The following is a 19,175-nucleotide window of genomic DNA, read 5'->3' as shown; positions in this document are numbered from 1 at the left end:
ACTTTAACTTGCTCAAACCCTCGCTTACCGATTCAGTATACTCGTGGCCAAACCTTTCTTTGCGGACCGCATGAAAGGGTATTATGACGATTATAACGTATCAATGATTACACGAGAAAGCCACGATCGAATCATGTCGGAACAGATAGGCGCAGAAAGAGAATTCAACGTCATGACAGAGATCAGGCAGTGAATCTTTCTAAAGCCCAGGGGCGATAAAGTGTAAAATCTCTGAGATGGAGTATATGGAGTAAAAGTGCATTCCCAGGACACATCCCGGCTAAATCAATAGCTTTTCAATCAAAAAAGAGTGCATGAAGTACTCAGCGTGGTACGGTTGAAGTATTTGTACCAGATAGTCCGTCCAATCACTCTGCCAGTGCCAGACAAGTAGAGCCTTTGCGTATTCCCAGTATTCCGGGTACCAACCACTTCGCTCCCAGTCTATAATGGCGGCCACTTTTCCGTCTTTCACGATGATATTCCGAGGCCTAAGATCACCATGCGCAAATAAAATGCGGTGGGATACAGGAAGCATCCTACTGAGAAAACTCTTGATGTGGCGTTTCGGCGCATTGTTCAGATAGTTGTTGATAATTGCCGTGTTAAACTCTTGCTCCGAATTAAACGGGCCTTGAAATAGATGATTAGTTCGGGTGTAGTGGTCACTAATTCCTAGTGCTATACCTTTATCAATGGAGGTCGCTAAACAGCAGTCAGTAACAGGACCACGATCTATAGAGCCAATATATCTAGTAGGCTCTATATCGCGGATCTCCTGGACACAGCTTGCAAGTTGTCTTGAAATGTGGGATTTAGTGGAGACGCTTAAGGAGTTCCAAGCTTCATAGAGTGTTTCGCCGGCAACGTAACTCATGAAGATGTAAGTATCGTAGAGGCCTCCGAAATCGTCAGGATCACGGTCAATCGGACCGTACGTATAATATGCAAAGACTTTGGGCACAGGAACCCCTGTATTCTGCGCAACATAAATCATGTTTTTGGCTTCGATAATATTGATATGAGGACCGAACTTGACGGCGACTTCAGGTGATATCTTTACAATCACAACACCATGGCAGAAGATGAGGTTGCTTCGGTCCTCGCAAAGTTGGTCAACAGTATCGGGATGCGGAGGGCAAAACCCAGGCGCAGTGTAGTGCACATCCAAGTGAGGCTTGGAAGTCGAAGGTTGAGGGCTACTCGACGCTATAGCAGACGCCATATCGTTGTTGAGTGTTGGAGGCATGTTCCTAGTGTGGGTGACAGATAAAAATGAGAATGATCGCAGGGTGTTGCAGATGAGAAGAGAGATCAAACAAAAGGAGTCACGTGTAGACAAGCTGTGACAACCACGGACTTTTTTCATACAAGGCTAGGATAAAGACACTCTTTCCCATCACGTCATCAGCCTATTCTAGGCATCCAGCAGAATCTGCCTAGGATTATGCTGAGAATTACAACTAGTTAAGACCTTTTTCTTTTCAGGTAACGGCTGATTGGGTCATACAGCGCCACATCAGGCTTCACAGTATGCAACAGTGTACGTGAGTCACGGGTATGGATGACACCGAGTCAGATGTTTTTTTCTTTTTGTGTAATTGTGATAGAGATATGAGGCAAGACAGCTTACTATCATAGTATTTTTGAATAATCTTTACATTTCATGTATATATCACTTTCATTTTACTTCCAAGCTTCATCTCTCTTTATCAATCTACGAACTTTCATACTTCGCAGTTCTTTGGTTCCCCCGCAGTGGGTCCCGTTCGTGCCTGACCGCTCTCTTCCTCGTCAACACCTTGACATGCGCCCAACCTCGAGATGAAATGCTTTGATGCATCTGCTTGCATGCACTTCTCTCTTCATACCCCGCATCCATGGCTTCTGCGGATATTCACTGGGGTACATTGATCAATTCAGACAAGAGCCCAGCCCCACTGCTGGAACAGCTATGTCTGGGGATCGCGCAGTTGATGGTAAGTTCTAGACCGTGTTTTGGACCAGACACCATATTGACCTCTTTCAAGCCCAGCTTTGATGCCAACGGCACCTGTGATATAACTCCCGAACGACTCGCTGCCTTTTACCGCAAAGTCGGCGGCAACTACGACCCGCTATTCCTCGAGACCAAGGCACAAGCCCTATCGTTCATATACCAGTCACTAGGATGTTTCCACAGTTTACAACCTTCGGCCAATCCTTATGAACCCCCATCGATTCCCTCACTACTTCCAAATGGCTTCGTGCGGTGGCAGACAATACAGCTGTTGATGGACCCAGATGAACACTCTGTGTATTTGCAGAATGCAGTGGAGCTTTGGGACATCGCAGATGCAAATGGCGACATATTCCCAAAGACAATCCCTCGTGACGCATTTCCTTCCGAGCCTGACCCGGAGATGCTGGAATGGCATGAAGGTGTGAGTCGGCGATTGGAGCGCGACTATTTGAAAAGACACACGAAGCGTGCTTCGCCGCCAGACTTTGGGACATATCATTACCATTTCAGTGGCAAGGATCCTCTGCCCGACGAAGATGACTACTTCTCACGCCGGTCGAAGTCAAAGCGCCACAGTCATGTGGATCCCGATCGGCCCAGCGACCATCGCAATCACCGCCGACGATACAGCGGAGAATATCCCGCTTCTTCTGCACGCAGGTCTCGGGCCACTCGGTCGGGGTTTTCGACCCCGCGAGTTTCATCCCCTCCCCCATGGGGAGAACCTGCGCCCCGTTCAAGTGGACGAGGCCAAGGTGGTCGGCACGGCCATCCACTAAGCCCAGGGACAGGTGAGGTTCCAGATGTCTCTGATGTGTCTTCAGATGAGTCGGCACATCACCGCAAGGACCGTGCCAAACCCCATAGGCACCGAGAGCGGCGTCATCTATCACCACCTTCCAACAGTAATGCCAGACGCCACTCTCACGAAGCCTACACCCGCAGACCATTCCGAGATCTGTCGCCCGCAAGTCCTACTCGATATCGCCATGGGCACGAAAGCCACTCTTCACGATCTAGTAAATCCCACTCTGAGCCTTCCCCAAAGGTTCACCCGAGAGATCACCCAAGGGATCATCAAAGAGATAGGGAGCATCCAAGGGATTACCCAAAGGAAAATCCAAAGGAGCATGCAAAAGACCGTTCTCGATCGCGCACCGCAGGTGTCAAATTCCGCGAATTCATATTCGGCGACCCCGGTCCTGCTCCGACTGCTCCTGATCCACCTTTCTACAGACCACCAACTCCACCACCCCCAAGAGCTGTACCGAGACATCTTGGACCTTACGCCGCAGATGAAATGAGACGAGGAAGCTACAGTGGTGGCAGTCCAGGTAATAGTCGTCCCAATAGTGGAGGAAGCGGCTCAGAGCGGCAGCGATCGTACAGCAGTGCTGGATTCCACCCTCGCCCAAGCGGATGGGCGAGCCCTCGGAGCTCCGGTTCAAAGCGATACCCTCCCGCCACCGTTCCCGAAGATGATAGATACGTTCCCTCGCGGAGGGTCCCGATTTACGAATAATGCTCACGACGTCCTGCACGTTTATATCTCACGAATTTCCTTCTACCATTTGTCCTCATCGTTTTGGGCATATGGACATCTACCGAGCATTGGCTCTACACATCTGTCGCTAACATGACTCAACCCTTTGGCTTTGGCATCTCATCTCTATCACGACAGACCTAGCATCCCTCTTATTTTTGGCGGGCATTTTGTTTCTTCTGGTTTTCCCTGCTTCTTTGCACCGATGATACTCACCATTCGAATGAATATTTCACAAGCTCAAATATACCAGAGCACACAAATGTAAACTTGAAGCTGCACCGTGTAGGTCCCATGATGTTCGAAGCTTAAATCGCTTCCGTTATTCACCGTGATGAAGAATTTCCACGGGTAGTGACATATTGCTATGGTATGACCCTATCAGCTTATAATTGTTCGAAGGTTGATTGTAGCTATTGATGAATAACCAAGCTGAATCCAACATAAATTCAATCAGACAAATGCGCCCTCTGGAAAGTAAACCCATAATCACGCAGCACAGCACAAATTCCATCCTCCTCGAAATTAACCGTAGTAGACGGCGGCATTCCCAGAACCGTCATATTCCGCTCTGAGGGCGTATACTGCTCGATAACAAACCCATTCTCAGCACGCCCAATGGAGGAATCTGAACCAATCTCCCCGCCAAATATAGAAAGAGTACTCGCATAGGCCGGACCACGGACCTTCAAGAACTCCAAATCCGGATTTGGATTCCTCTCGCGGAAAAACGCGCCGAATACATCATGAACGAGCTGCGAGTGAAGAATATCCCGATCATCATAGTACGGACGCACATCTTCCGTCTTGGTATTCAGCGTACCCCACGCGAGCAGGATATCGGAAGTATGGCAGGAGGCGTTGTATGCGCTATTCGGGTAACAGATATCCGGCATATTGGATGTCTGCGCATGACCATCTGCTACTTGGATCTCGTATAAGGACGGGAAGGCGGAATGGTAATGATCGAGAAGATAACCCTGCGGACAAGTCCACGTACTGTGGGTCAGCGCATCCGAAAGAGCATTGAGGACAGCATCGGTGTCCGAATCATCGACTTTGTACACGCCAGAGGAGATAATATTCTGCGCGAGAGCGTCGCCGAATGTCGCGTTAAGCAGTACAGCGAGTGAGGCCGGAGTAGAGCCGAGAGTGTCCATGTAGAGGCTTGCCTCGTCACGGACGTTGGTGAACATGGTTGGGACGTTGATGGGGAGGTTGTTGTTGGCAAGGAGGGTGTTGAATTGGTCGTCGATTACGCCCGACCCTGTATCGTCTACCATCGGCATGAATGGTTCGGCTGCGGCTATCAGTTCTGTACTGTGGTAGAAGTGATTTACAACGCTGGATGAGAAGATCTTCATTGCAGTCTGGAAATCGGTTGAGTTATCCAGATACTTTGAAGCCGGGACGGAACGAAGGCATTTGAGTAGAGTTGTTTCGGAAGCGTTGCCGTCGCAGCCAACTGCCTTCCCGACTTCTGGTGCGATGTATTTTGAGTAAATGGCGCGAGGGAACCACGGGAGGTCAAAATTTGTCGATTGCACCAGCGCCCCGGAGAAGAGTCCTTTTGCGGCGGTGGAAGAGAGTAGGGCTACGACGCTCTGGCCACCGGAAGACTGCCCGAAGACAGTAACACGGGATGGATCACCTCCAAAGGCGACAATATTCTTCTGTATCCATTCCAAGGCCATAATCTGGTCTTGGATACCGTAATTTCCAGTTGTCAGGTTCCCCGTCGATAGAAAGCCCAGTGCTCCGAGTCGATAGTTAAGCGTGACGACGACCACATCGCTGCGACTGGCGAAATTCCCCCGTCGTAATCTATCATACTTGCAGTGCCTTTTATAAATGAGCCACCGTATAGATAAACAGCCACGGGGCGCAGCGCGGTGTTCTTGGTGACATTGTGAGGCAGGAATGGTGTGAAGACGTTCAAGTAGAGGCAGTCCTCGGACATTCCACCAATAGGCACATTCGTAAGGCTTGAAGGGGATTGGATGCACGAATCCGCCATGCTGGTCGCATCGATGTTCTTCGATCCAGTGTAGGCTTGCGGTGGGGCAAGACGCAAGTCATCGATCGGGGGAGTCGCAAAGGGCACGCCGAGGAAACGGAAGGATCGCGCATCTCGGTATCCGGTTATGGTATAATCATCAGATTTCACGTTCAGCTTCGTGATCTCTCTTGCTTCTCGGTCGAGCTCAGTTGTTGCGGGCGGAGTAGATGTGCAGAGGGCTGGTAGCCTGTCTTCACATGATTTCTGTACGACCTTGCGGTGGGATATCGACAACGCAGAGCAGTTCTGGCTATCTTCCTGTTCTGTCGACAGCCACAAGTAAGCGTCGTGTTGTAGCACATTTGCAAAGACGAGATAGTCCAGTTCATAATCGAGTTCGGTGTGACTTTGGTTGGTGTCTTGCCTCACAGACCACGGGAGGAGCTCCTCGCCGATAGCAGCGCATTTTGCAGCAGCACCAGCATAGCTTGAGTAATCATGTGCTAAAACAGCCGAAGTTCCATTGTTCTGAGGGCCAAGTTTGTTGTAGTGCAATATGCGAAGAGCACCAAGGGATCCAACAAGGGGGTGGCGGTCCTCCGCCAAGCCCTGGCTCAACACCAAAGACAAGGCGAATACCACGAGATTGGACTTCATCTCAGAATATGCTTTTGACAAGATAGATCCAGTGGATGTGTCCGCAAATGAACGAGTTCTCGTAATTATATACCACAACACCACAGACCGGATGCGTTATACTTTGCGAGGTTCCGCATTAGGAAATGCTCGGCAATTCTGAGTTCTCTCAAGGGTCGGTGAGAAATGCAGCAGCTTGAAGCGGGGGAAAATGGAGAATTAACAAGTGCCATGACGCTGTACATCACAGACAGTACTTGACATATGTAGGTCAAGCCCGATTATGAGGTAAGAACACAGACCTAGGTAGCCGTGGCCGGGTGGTATAGGAGTGTCCAACAACTGAAAGCTACTACCAAGACGCTATCGGATAAAAGGCTCCAGACGAAGTTTCCTTGCATATATTTCAGAAAGTGGAATGACTCTCCGTGGAATGAATCTCGCGCTGAAAACTAACCTTCAAACTCTAGAAGTAATGGCTTGGAAAGTCTCATCCTCGCACTGCCCGATTGTGCACTCCATGACTCGACGAAGGGTTCTCAGCACTCAGCAGGGATTTCGTATGTTTCACACTTGTGGTACGGCCATCTAGGTCAGACAAAGGTTCCCAGATGCGCTATAGGAGGCGGAGTTAGACATTGGAAATCATTAAAGCATCTTACTACTTCATTCAAGATAACAGAACCTTCGACTCCGGTTGCAATATCCTCGACAGCGGTGCAACCAACAAGAGGCAAGTATTTCACACTCCTACGCTGTGCAAAAGCCCACATCAAGAGTCCTGTCATCCTAACCCCAATCTGGACTTGCGCTCCTATCAAAATTTCCACCCCGGGACCCAGAACACGTCTCGCGGTGTGGGGATGGGTCATATGGTTGAAATATTTCCCTGAGGTATGGAGCCCGGCCTTTTCATACTCATCTTCCCCAGCGTCTAGGGAAAGCCAACAACCAAGTCAATTTTCCGGTTTTATGTACCATTAAGTATTTACCCACACCCTGTTTTCCCACCAAAACTGACCAAATTTCGACCCTATTCTCTCAATAAATTTATATTGTGATAAATTTTTTAATTTTTAATTGAAATTTATTATTAGATTAACTAAATATCTCTTTCCGAATGGTCCAATATGCATGGCTATTGAGTGGTAACTGATTGAAATGTAAATGTCAAGATGAATCTCTATTATATATAGTGGCTCCCATACTAAACTCGCGATTAGAATCTTTTGTCTAACTTTGAAAATTGACTACTCTCTATCAAAAATACTTACTGATATAACCTATAATATATCACCTTAGGTTTGAAATGATAAATAAAAATAAAAAAGAATAAAAATATGCTACAACATAAATTTATTGAGAGAATAGGGTTCAAAATTGGTCAGTTTTGGTGGGAAAACAGGGTGTGGGTAAATACTTAGTGACAGGGTCTGTATCTCGGGCTGTATAGCGAGGTTGGTACTGGGGGCCAACGGACTCAGTTTGACTACCAAAAATGGATAATGAGTACCTAGGTAGGGACCACGGGACATTTGTGCAACATACACGCTCTAACATTCTAACGGTAGTTCTGAAATAGCGCCTGTAATAGTGGTAGTGCGACCTTATTGAAAATTGAATGCAATATGGTATGGGTACATTGATCGTATGTACAAGGTACTATGTACTATGAATTACACAACCGAAATTGGCGTTTTAAGCATGCACATTTCGTTCCTCACGAGACAACTGCCAGTTTGCTTCGGACAGGCTTGTTCTCTTTCATCCCAGGCTCCGGGAACCCAGACACATGGACCCCCTTCCGGAAAAGAAGACAATGTGTCGAACCGCCAAAATGGAACATACCAATCTCATCACCCTTCTTCAATCTATCCCCCTCCTTGACAGTGATATCACAAGTCGAGACCTCTGCCATACCAACTCCAATGAATGCCACCAGCCCAATGGCTGGCTCATCCGCTTCAATGAAGATAAGCGCCCGCGTCGCAGTCGAAGTAATATATCCCTGTGAAGTAACCTGACCCGCCATATCAATATCCTTCTGCTCGGCCTTCGGGTTCCCGACGCCTTCAAACAGCGGCTCAGAATAATATGTGCCATCAACAACATAAGCCTTGATAACCTTCCCGCTAACAGGCGAATGCCAACGGTGGTAGCTCAACGCACTAAGGAATGCCTGGTAAACCGTCCCACCAACAAACTGCGACGCAAGAGGATCATGGCCCAGCATGTCAAGCACAGAGTAGGGCTGGCTCTTAATCCAGAACTTGTCACGCGCACGAGCATGGCGCGTAATCCGATACGGCTGCGACTCGCACGCGTTAGCGATAACCTTCCCGTCATCCGGGTCTTCAACAGGCCGTATTCCCTCCTTGAGAGCGCGAGTAAAGAAATGATCCCACGACTTGTATCCGTGATTCGGCGCAGACGGGTCACACTCGAACATATCATGGAATTGCAAATCCGTCGCAGCCAACACACCGATCTTCGCAACGGCTGTCAGATCCCGACGGCCGGTTTTACCGAACCACCCGTGGGCGGTGTCATTCAGCACCTCAGCGGAGGCGGGAGAGCGCAGGAACTCGCCCCATGCATTCAAGATCTTCTTAATCATCGCGTTGATGTCGGGATCTAGAAAGGCTGCATACCCGCTGGGCGTACCCATTGGCCAGTCGAGGACGGCATTGATAGGTAACCCAACTAGACCGACGCGGTGGGCCTTGTCGGTCCAGGAAGGCGCGGTGGTGAGGAGATGGTTGATGACGTTTAGGAAATGGGAATAGTCGCGGATTTCAGGGTTGCCTGTTGGGTCGTGGCCGTATCGCTTGTTGCGTGGGACTTCGTTGAACATGGAACTCAAGAGCATGTATATGCGTGTGTTGGATTCGATGAGTTCTTTGAATTCCTTTAGGACCGGGTGGAGAGGCTGCTGCTCGCCGTCGTCGACTTTCTTGATTATGCCTCCGAGCCATTCCTTGTGGGCTGCATGGTCTGCTGGCATCCAGTGGCCGACCCTTTGGATTGTGAGTGACATGGGGTTTGTTGGGTTCGATTGATGTCTTACCTGTGAAGGTGGTGCTCTGGAGTACGTTGTGCCATTTTCGAAATTATTACGAAATTAACTTATGTCGAAAAGCTAGACTATGAGAATCCTCTAGGCGATGGTTGATCAGATATTTATACGGTGCTGTACAATGTCAAGTAAACATCCACATATGTTACATCAGTATGATGCTCTGGGGAGAACCAACTCACACATCGTTTCTAGATGTTTGGAAGAAGCCGCATACGGCTATATCTGATAGTCAATGAAGTCATGAAGTTGATGTTTGACAGCTCATACGGAGCTCACAAATTCCAGCTCCAGGATGGTGGACTTTCTGATGTCATGACACTCTGGGTGATCATGCAGATCTGAGAAAAATGGTGTTTCCTTGGATAGGTGGTATTGAGGAAAATTGAAAAAAGAAAAAAAAAAGGAAGGGCTCTAAGTAAATAGGGAACAAAGCAAAAAGACAAAAAAAAAGAAAAAAGATAGACATAGCATGTCCTGGTTTCGATCCAGGGACCTGTTGATTGTTAGTTATGATGTTCGGAAGGAAACTGGTGAATCGGTGTAACGTACCTCCGGGTTATGAGCCCGGCGCTCGTTCCCCTGAGCTAACATGCTGATTGGTTGACTATCTAGTCCTTCAGCTTAATGAATAGGATTGCAGGGCACTTTTACCGTTTCCAATCAATATCCCAATAATCAATGTATGAATCTTCTCATGTTATCCTTACCTTTGAGTCAGTTTAGGTCAGGCTCCAACTTTGAAGGTTACCAAAGGAACCTGCCGGGGTCCAAATTTATTGTTTGCATTGGAGAAGGCTGAAGTGGACTGTTGGCATCGCTATCGTTCACGCATTGTATACTAGAGTAAGATTAAGTTTAGTCTTTGCTATGCCACAACAATATAACGCGCATAGGAAGTTAGGATATCCTTAGGTAAACTATGATCCAAAAATTTCTTGACGCCAGAATACAGAACGTCCCTTAGCCACCCATCTCCCCACATGGGCCCGGAGCTCACGCCCCATATCGTGTGGTCCACAGAAGAAGACCGCCACGGACTCCTCGCCATGATAGCTAAATGTTTGGTCCACGATTTCCCTGAGATTAGGCCGTCCCATGTGTGCCTTGGACCCTCCCACTAATCCATCCGATGTCTGCAATTCACCCATCTCCATCCCGTCAAAGAAGGAATTGCGGAAGGAATGCTCTAGGGAGCCATGTCCAGTCAAGTAAATTTGAACATTGGGATTGTCTGCAAATACCTGGTCTTCGAGCTCTGCAGCCCAAGCAACCTCTGCTGCGGATCTCAATGCCCATGTAAAGTTGAGACGTTTGTGACCCCCGACTTCGCCATCGAAGTGTTCACGCAACGCCCGGTAGACAGGTAGCACGAATGTCGCTCCTATTCCACCAGCCACAAGGAGGATGCGATCGAACTTGCCGGTGACATCTGCGATGTCAACAGAAGTCCCGTATGGTCCTTCGATGTCAATTACAGGTAGGGCATTGAATCGGTCCGCATGGGTCAACAGCATTTGTGTCGTGGGACCCCGACGGGTTCGCAAAAGTAGTGTGACCTCGCCTACGGACACGTTGGCCACTGTGAACGGGTTCGACAGCAAACGGTTCGCACCGCTGCATCCGCTCCCAGTGGAAACGCACATATAGACGTGTTGGCCGGGCTTAGCTTGGAAGCGAGATACTTTGGACGCTGGAATATGGATCTGAACTTTCAGCAAGTCCGTAGCGGGGATCTGAGTTACGGTTACCGACTCAGTGATGGTGTCAATTCGTCGGAGGATCCGATCGCCAACGAACAGTGCCAGAGTCTCAATCACATACAGCCGGAGGTGACTGGTATGAAAGAAGAGTATGGGCAATACCACCAGTCCGATCGCTAGGTGGCAGAAGTAAAAGGCTCGGAAGCTCCATTGTCGGCATTTCTCGATGCTTGTGATTGTAAGCACGGACATCAAGGCCAAGCATAATAGTCCGGTCATAGATGGGCGAGTCTGCAGGCGTTCGACGAGGATTCCCGTCTGAACAAAATAGTTGATATAAAATGCACCGTGAAGGCCAATTAGGATCATGATGATTCTGCCACATATTTGATGCCAGTGGATGAGCTGTTCGTGAGACGTGCCAAAGATGACTGCCAGCGGAGAATAGCGATTCCGCATAGACAACATATAATGAATAGGAAGTTGGGCTGCAGCAATACTCCCGAAGCGTTTGGTGACATGAAAATAGTCTGAGAACTCGTCAAATTGGGCACCCAACAGACCAAGTCATGGAAACAATTGCTCACCATCACCGGTCCGATTGACACAGAGAAACAGCAGCCAGCAAGCCCAGGCGACTGCAGGGATCCAGCGTCCTCTTAACCCCAGATTCGGGGAAATTTCACCATTTAACCACCATATAGTAGACGTCCATCGCCTGGCAGCTGTCCGAGACCAACCCCTGGCTGATTCTAGGCCGACCGGCGACTGCCCAAGAGCAGTGTACGCGACATGGGCTCTCCCTTTCTTACTCAAGAGCCATATGACGAGCCGGTAGACTTGATAACTCAAAATCGGGACCAGGATGGATAGTTGGGAGTAGACTGCGTACTGGTCTAGCAGGCGTCGCCGGTGGTCTTTCTCATCGGAGCCGAGGCGGACAAAATGCCATGGCCAAAACATGATCCTCGTGTAGGCAATCCACACGTTGTATTCTTCGGCTGAAGAGGAACTTGCAAAAGCATAGCCCTTGTCCTCGGCGCTGTTGAGAAGACCCCTTGGCACGGGTGACGCGGGGAAGCGGAAGCCTAATTCCCCTCCGATTCTGGGTGTCCGAATCTGCACCTCAATAATAGGAACAATGAAAACATACGACACTGGAAAATGAATGGGAATTCTGATTACAGTGAGCCAAAAACAAAAACAAAAACAAAAACAAAAACAAAAACAAAAACAAAAAGCAGTATCACCATCCCAGATAAATTTCACGTATCCAGATTCACCTCTCTGATTTCGCCTTCGCATTGCCCGAATCGTAATTATGAGCTACCTCTACGAGCCCCAAGTCACAAGTTCAGAATGGCAAAATGACCAGGTTGTACGCAGCGGTATGGACCGCGTGTTAGAGGATTAGTCATGGGCTTCTTTGATCTTTCGCAGCCATTTCTGCTCTCTGGGGCTTTTACCGTCCCTTATCTCCCTGGCCTGGAATGATCGACGAGGTCAACGACCGCTTATTCCCCCGTCCTACCGAGCGCACGAATTATATGGTTGGCGTCATTTCGCATGGTGTAACGCTTCGCAAGTCGTTTGACATCAAACATACCCGATTTGCGGCGACATCTCTAGGTCTGTTGCCCCGATCGTCGTAAAAGACCACCGATACAAATACCACCAACTATCTGCTCAATCTATTCCCCTGTGAACTGGTCTCAACACCACTGTCTATACCTTTACCGAAGTACTCCAAATCCAAATCAAGAAGGTCGCCGTCAACGCATTCTGCAATCCATTATGCACCCTGAACGACGCCGAGAATGGGTTTCTGTTTTGATCCCTGACACTCGCCGTGCGATCTTAGTAGAGATCTCGAATGTGGCTTGCGCTCTTCCTGAGCTACATGTCGCGAATCCCAGCGAGCGATTTGCGGTCGATAAGCTCGAGGCGACAGTGAATGCAATGATCGGAAAGACGTTTCACACCACTTGCTCCATGGCGTGGGGATTTGCCAGCCGGTCGAGAAACGGAAGTCAGGTTTATAATGTGAAAAGGGGAAAGAGAATGGTATTGCGGCGCCTATCAATGAGGAGTTGGTAGAAAAGGTTGGGATGAGACTGAGTCTAAATTAAATCCCTCAGCCATATACGGAGTAACAGGTGTACGACATAGAGAAGAGATTCATCAGATGGTCCATACAAATGAGGCAGGTGGCAGGGCATAAAGTTTGCACAAAAGTTACCTTAGGCATGCGGCATGACGTGAGAACCCGAGTCCCGATCCGATAATGGAACGACCGGATCGAGCGGTAGACAACTAAGCCAGTGGAGACAAGATGAATTTTACTGCGATTGCATTTTTCTCTCCCCATGGCACACACCACGGAACCTAAGGACAAAATTGACTAGCGGACCCAAAAGTTGTCAAGAGCCTTGCGGTGGGATACGAACCCGTTAGAGAAGGTCTAGGAACTCTGGTCCAGGCACAAGATATTATTGGAAATGATCGTAGAAATGCGAATGGAGTCCCGAGAATTACCCAGCCAATCATATCGTCGGGATGAACTTCGGGGCATATCTCGGGGATCCTACTGCAATCGGTCTCACCGGGAAGTACACTTGGAAGTCAGGTCCCGAGTGGGTCACTGCGAAGCTTAATAATTCATGTGTAAATACTTCCAAGGTCACTTTCAGGTCGAGTTAAAGGAAGTGTATCTTATGCGACTTGACAAATCAGCTGTTCCTCAAAAGAAGAAAGTCCCTGAACTCCGTTAGGGTTTCATCCTCCACTCGGGCACATTATCCGAGTCAAATACGGCATGCCGAACGTATTTCCAAAGGGTGGAAAGACCGACCAATGAGATCCACTCGGCTCGGGAGGTTATTCGGACCATCATCGGCGATACTATATGGCAAACTTAAGCCCCGGCACTCGTCCGAAACATGAATTGTTTGGTTCCGTGTATAAGTCTATACGAGGTCTAAGCGTGGCCCGATCTTGAAGCACGACAATGGACAAGGGAGAACAGAAATAACGAGCGAGAATTGGAGAATGTACTGTTGTAGGATCTCCCAGTAATCTTGACGGGATGGAGTAGTAGCATCAACATGGAAAGAGGAAAGAAAACGGCTCCAGCGCTACGGAGTACTCCGTGAGAATTTTCACTTAGTTTTCGTCGTATCCACTTACTCCGTATTCCAACTCGTTCATTGATCAGCAGATTCTTCATTATGCTCTGTGTTGGCAACATAATCGATCATTACCTAGAATTACCCTTCCCCACCCTCCGTATAATCCCGCAGCCCCGGTTCCCATCAAATTCTGGAGTCCGGAGCATGACGCAAATCAGGCGACTCTCGAGAATGGACGCTTAAGAGACGGATAACTCCCGTTATATTCATTCTCTTCTGAACACATTCTCACCCCTTCACCCTTCACCCTCCACACTACATACAATATGAAGGCCACCAAAAATCCCCAGCCGGTATCGGCTTCCCATAACGAGAATGTTCCCTCACTTAACAATACCACAGTCCACGAGGCACACACGATAAAGGGTCTCATTGTCGGTGGAAAATACCGCGACGAACTTTCACAAGAGCAAAGCCAGCACTACGACAGCAGCTTATTGCAAGAGGTTGATGTCGACCTTCCCCTCACAGCCACCAAGCCGGTACAGCACGACGGCCAAGAATTCATCGTACTTGACTTCATAGAAGGAGACAAGCAGAACCCCTTCAACTGGAGTTCAGGCCGGAAGGCCTTCATCAGTGCTCAGCTTTGCTGCATGACACTTTTCATCGGTCTCGCCACGACAGCATACAGTTCCGGAATTTCAGGCATGGCAAAAGAACTGGGAACAACGGAGTTGATTGGAAAGCTTGGTCTATTCACCTTCAACTTTACCTGTGCACTGGCTCCTCTTTTCCTCGCCCCGTTCTGTGAACTGGCTGGTCGACGAGTGATCTATATCGGTGCCTATGTCTGCTTCTGTCTTATGTTCATCGGCCTCGCGCTAGGCAAGAACATTGCCACGATCCTAGTTTGTCGTGCCCTGCTGGGTCTCTTCGGTTGTGTTGGTACAATCCTTGTCGGTGGCACCTTTGGTGACATGTATACACCCGAACACCGCGCTATCCCTATGGCTTGCTTCTCCTTCATCGCTATCCTCGGTACAGTGGGTGCCCCCATCTACGCTGGCTTTATCGACCAGGCTCTCGGCTGGCGCTGGCTCGAGGGTATCCAGGGTTTGGCGAACATTCCCCTTGGTATCGTCATTGCCATTTGTCTGCCTGAAACTCGTGGCAGTGTTTGTCTTACCAAGCGTGCCAAGGCAATTCGCCAGGCCACCGGTGATGACCGTTTCGTGACCCACAACGATATCGAAGCGCCCGGAATCAAGCACATGTTGCACAACTCCTCCGTCAAGGCCGTGAAGATGCTCTTCAGTGAGCCCGTTGTTTTCGCCTTTGGTCTTTGGATCAGTTTTGCCTGGTTCCTGACCTTCCTCTTCCTTTCCGTCATCCCAATCACCTTCCAAGAAAAGCGTGGCTGGAACGAAGGAGTCGCTGGCCTTCCCTATATCTCTCTCTGCCTCGGAACCACCATCGGTTTCGGTCTCAACTTCTTCCAAATCAGAAAATACCAATCCCTCACCTCTGACCCGAACGCTGAGGTCGCACCCGAAGCTCGATTGTACGGTGCCCTGTGCGGCGCCGTCTGGCTGCCGATCGGACTGTTCCTCTACAGCTTCACCCAGTACGAGGGTCTCCCCTGGATCGGTCCCGTCATCGGTCTGGCACTCATCACTATCGGTATCTTCTTCATTTTCGAGTCCTGCTACAGTTATACTGCCGATTGTTATGGAGAACACTCTTCTTCTGCCATTGCTGGTCAAGGTTTCATGCGTAACACACTCGGTGCTGTGTCGCCTCTGTTTGCTTCTCAGTTCTTCCATAACATGGGCAGTCAGTACGCTGGATTGTTACTGGCATTGGTTGCGACTGTCTTGACTTTTATTCCCTTCGTCCTGTTCAAGTTTGGTCCTGCGCTGCGCGCACGCTCCAGACTTGCCTCTGCTACTGTGAACGGCACCGACTAAATGTCTGGTTGTTTTTGTGGAATTAGCATTTCAAGTCACATAGAATTGTATATTTGCATGGAGCCAAAAGGTTCCCAGGCCTCCAGCCAGTTTGGGGGAAAATGAAAGCCTTCATTATGAGTTATGGACAAATTTTGCAGAAGACCTAGAAACCGCCGTAGAATTTCTAAGATTGTGTACAACATAGCAATTTTCGTTGCCAACGGACTTGAGCCCAGTCTGTATACACTTCGACACTGATCCTTGGGGTGTCTAAATGGCCTGACAAAACAGGCAGCAACTGTCGGTGGCGGGATATGTGGAGTGACCAATAGGATAAGGGCGGCGAATGTCCTCCTGCAGAAACACTTGCAAATTCAGCAGGCGGTGTGTCCGACCGGTCCGCTCTCAAAAAATTTCCCACGACCACCTCCAACTTAACCATCTCCATACCACTTATTTTCCGTTGCAACTACACGGCCGTGATCCACCGAGTGAGCCATTTCTTAAAGATCTGGTGTTTGAATTCCCAACTACGATACAACAATGGCCGAAGATACCAGCGCAGCGTGGCCCATCGCCGATGAGGCCCTCGCCCAGAGCCTTCTCGATCTTGTGCAGCAAGCCGCTCACTACCGTCAGCTGAAGAAGGGCGCCAACGAGTGCACCAAGTCCCTTAACCGCGGAACCTCCGAGCTTGTCATCATGGCCGCCGATACCAGCCCTCTCGCTATCGTGCTTCACTTGCCTCTTTTGGCTGAGGACAAGAACGTGAGTCAAAGACCCTAGAGCCTATAGCCCAGGGCCCTATGGCGAGCATCCAGACTAACCATCCAAATTAGGTTCCCTACGTCTACGTTCCCAGCAAGATGGCTCTTGGCCGTGCCACCGGTGTCTCCCGCCCCGTCATTGCTGCCTCCATCACTACCAACGAGGCCAGTGACCTGACCGCTCAGATCCGCGCCATCAAGAACCAGGTCGAGCGTCTCATGATCTAAGATGTTGTCTTGGATATGGTTGGGAGGAGAACTGGAGTCCGAACAAGTGGTTTTGGAAATGGCTGTTAGCTTTGCCAGCGGATGTCTTCTGTGATATGAGGGCTTACTGCTGTCCAAGTGCGCAACTGGCTTGCTTTAGTTTTGGAAGCTAGGTTTTGCTTGCGTATATAGCCGGGACAATTCAAACACTTCGAACTTTGAACCGATATCGTAGTGAATCTTGTCAGACTATTGTAGAGAGATGTAGTCCCTAGCCATGTTGACAGATCATGTGGCTGCCATGTTTTTCCTCAGTCACAGTTAAGATAATACGTCCTTGGGTACGAGCCGGATGTTTTCGCTTCTAAAAACACTTTAGTTTCCAAATGCTGCCCAGGCGCCATCCACAGGTAAACGAGTACAGAGTATCTTTGACATGGTCATCTCGTTTCGGTGTGGAATATTCTACAGAGAACTCCAAGGGCTGCGTTCCTGCCTGTATACCTAGATAGCTATATGTACCGCTCTCCCTCTGCCACCGCTTTTTTGAAGTGATCGCACATACGCGGCTGACGCACCTCGGCAGTGCGAAGCACATAGTAAATGCGATTAACTACAATCTTATGTCTAAACGACTTCCTCATTTACCGAGTGCAATATTTACTTAAGCTATACGCCCAATCGCCTATTAGACGTGTTCTTTCTACCGTAGCTCCTAGTCGAAGATTATACCTAGTAGTTTAGCCGTAGTTAACAGTGTGATTGGTTTACCGTTTATTATCAATTAATCAAAGCTATTCGCCCTTCTTCCGGGTAAGGTGAATAAGCTCTATTTTCTCTATAGCAAACTAGGACCTAGTTTGTCTGGCCTATGCTTTGATACGGGGGATGTCTTCGGCCTAGATCTTAGTAATATTCTCCTCGGCTGACTTAGTCCACTCGCTATCGAAAATACCTACCTAGGTAGCCATCAATATGTGCCGAAGCGCCGCCGTGGAGAGTGATTTCCTAGTCGATCGGATCTGAGTTGGAGAACGCGAATAGGATAGGCGAGAGGGGAGAGTACAACTGTAATCTGGACTAGGGGATGTCCTGCTATGTAGGTACCTAGGTAATTGGTGTTATTCTTTTTGCAGATTTCTTAGACAATATCAAACATGATACGTCCGATTTTTTTCTTATGCATCACCTCTTCTGTCCACATGTCTGCCAACTGATCGACGCTATCTCCTACCTAGGTAGGTAGTAGGTACTGGTAGATACAGTAGAATTCGGAAGCAGATTACCCCTCCCCATTTCTCGGCCCGTACCGTATTAGGTTAATCCAAAATGAATCCAGATGTGTATAGAATATACTCTCTATGCAAGGATTAAGAACGGCAATCGAGTAAGAGATCCCCGGCAAATTATCCACTTAGATCATATACTTCATAATTACCTACCTAGGTAGTTCACATGTGATGTGGAAATCCCGTCTACCTCGGATTGCCTCAAATTCTGCCAAGACCCTATACTACGCGAGATGGCTCGCTTCTTCGTATATAGAACCACCGGGGCGCGCTGCCAGCGTGGCAAAGAACTACTTTTAGGGTTTAATTTCTTTTAGCCTAACAATAAAAAAATCAGTAGTTCTGTAAAATTCTGCACTCATGTAGCACCGTATGCGCAGTGGTGTAGCGGCCAGGGTTCAAAATCCCTTCTACTAGGGGATCTTAATGCCTGGATGCCTTAATTAGCACCGCCCTCGACACCGCTCCCGAGGTCTACACAGTGTATTATAAATCATTCATATAAAATGGATCAATTGATGAAGCTTTCGGTACTTGGTTATTATGGCATATGCAATAGTAATTCAGGTATCTTAATTCTTTTTCTGCCGTTCTAAAGCCCTACATTCAGGCATATTCGGGCATCAACCCCACCCAAAAGCGGGTCTTGAACCCTGGCCGCTATACCGCTGCGTAACCGCAGTCACTCCAGACGCTACAAACCGGGGTACAGTTTTGGCCCCTGTACGGAGTAGGCCGTCCAATTCTCGTCAGCCTCTCGTCAGCTTAGAAAATGAATGTCTGCTCGTTGCTCCTACTGTACTCTGACATTCATTTTCTTTTGTTCCTTTCTTTGACTCATTGACCAAGCGCGAATACTTCTCGAGTCAGACC

At 48.7% G+C, this 19,175-nt stretch overlaps 9 protein-coding genes across 9 annotated transcripts; 4 read left to right on the top strand and 5 right to left on the bottom strand.

Annotated features, from left to right (window-relative positions):
* Nucleotides 1-280: 280 nt before the first annotated feature.
* On the bottom strand, nt 281-1,249 carry N7489_001524 (aminoglycoside phosphotransferase family protein; the record flags this gene model as incomplete). Its single annotated transcript, XM_056707279.1, has 1 exon — nt 281-1,249. The coding sequence occupies one exon, from the start codon at nt 1,247-1,249 to the stop codon at nt 281-283; it is 969 nt and encodes a 322-aa protein (XP_056571581.1).
* A 631-nt stretch (nt 1,250-1,880) lies between these two features.
* Nucleotides 1,881-3,524, top strand: N7489_001523 (uncharacterized protein; the record flags this gene model as incomplete). Its single annotated transcript, XM_056707278.1, has 2 exons — nt 1,881-1,979; nt 2,031-3,524. The coding sequence occupies 2 exons, from the start codon at nt 1,881-1,883 to the stop codon at nt 3,522-3,524; spliced, it is 1,593 nt and encodes a 530-aa protein (XP_056571580.1).
* A 470-nt stretch (nt 3,525-3,994) lies between these two features.
* N7489_001522 (putative cholinesterase) lies at nt 3,995-6,201 on the bottom strand (the record flags this gene model as incomplete). Its single annotated transcript, XM_056707277.1, has 2 exons — nt 3,995-5,301; nt 5,379-6,201. The coding sequence occupies 2 exons, from the start codon at nt 6,199-6,201 to the stop codon at nt 3,995-3,997; spliced, it is 2,130 nt and encodes a 709-aa protein (XP_056571579.1).
* A 469-nt stretch (nt 6,202-6,670) lies between these two features.
* On the bottom strand, nt 6,671-7,052 carry N7489_001521 (uncharacterized protein; the record flags this gene model as incomplete). The annotated part of the gene is made up of 2 exons (XM_056707276.1): nt 6,671-6,796; nt 6,843-7,052. The coding sequence occupies 2 exons, from the start codon at nt 7,050-7,052 to the stop codon at nt 6,671-6,673; spliced, it is 336 nt and encodes a 111-aa protein (XP_056571578.1).
* An 848-nt stretch (nt 7,053-7,900) lies between these two features.
* N7489_001520 (uncharacterized protein) lies at nt 7,901-9,282 on the bottom strand (the record flags this gene model as incomplete). The annotated part of the gene is made up of 2 exons (XM_056707275.1): nt 7,901-9,197; nt 9,248-9,282. The coding sequence occupies 2 exons, from the start codon at nt 9,280-9,282 to the stop codon at nt 7,901-7,903; spliced, it is 1,332 nt and encodes a 443-aa protein (XP_056571577.1).
* Nucleotides 9,283-10,176: 894 nt separating this feature from the next.
* Nucleotides 10,177-11,922, bottom strand: N7489_001519 (putative metalloreductase Fre8; the record flags this gene model as incomplete). Its single annotated transcript, XM_056707274.1, has 2 exons — nt 10,177-11,489; nt 11,547-11,922. 2 exons carry the CDS (start codon nt 11,920-11,922, stop codon nt 10,177-10,179), a joined length of 1,689 nt encoding a protein of 562 aa, XP_056571576.1.
* A 358-nt stretch (nt 11,923-12,280) lies between these two features.
* On the top strand, nt 12,281-12,611 carry N7489_001518 (ketopantoate reductase PanE/ApbA C terminal-domain-containing protein; the record flags this gene model as incomplete). Its single annotated transcript, XM_056707273.1, has 2 exons — nt 12,281-12,347; nt 12,400-12,611. The coding sequence occupies 2 exons, from the start codon at nt 12,281-12,283 to the stop codon at nt 12,609-12,611; spliced, it is 279 nt and encodes a 92-aa protein (XP_056571575.1).
* A 1,802-nt stretch (nt 12,612-14,413) lies between these two features.
* Nucleotides 14,414-16,057, top strand: N7489_001517 (uncharacterized protein; the record flags this gene model as incomplete). Its single annotated transcript, XM_056707272.1, has 1 exon — nt 14,414-16,057. The coding sequence occupies one exon, from the start codon at nt 14,414-14,416 to the stop codon at nt 16,055-16,057; it is 1,644 nt and encodes a 547-aa protein (XP_056571574.1).
* Nucleotides 16,058-16,582: 525 nt separating this feature from the next.
* On the top strand, nt 16,583-17,034 carry N7489_001516 (uncharacterized protein; the record flags this gene model as incomplete). The annotated part of the gene is made up of 2 exons (XM_056707271.1): nt 16,583-16,807; nt 16,879-17,034. 2 exons carry the CDS (start codon nt 16,583-16,585, stop codon nt 17,032-17,034), a joined length of 381 nt encoding a protein of 126 aa, XP_056571573.1.
* Between the last annotated feature and the right edge of the window lie 2,141 nt (nt 17,035-19,175).

The sequence above is a fragment of the Penicillium chrysogenum genome (assembly GCF_028827035.1).
Source record: "Penicillium chrysogenum strain IBT 35668 chromosome Unknown utg000001l_segment0_segment0, whole genome shotgun sequence".
NCBI lineage: Eukaryota > Fungi > Ascomycota > Eurotiomycetes > Eurotiales > Aspergillaceae > Penicillium > Penicillium chrysogenum.
The sequence above is the reverse complement of the archived record's forward strand: the minus strand, read 5'-3'. Positions and strand labels throughout refer to the sequence as shown.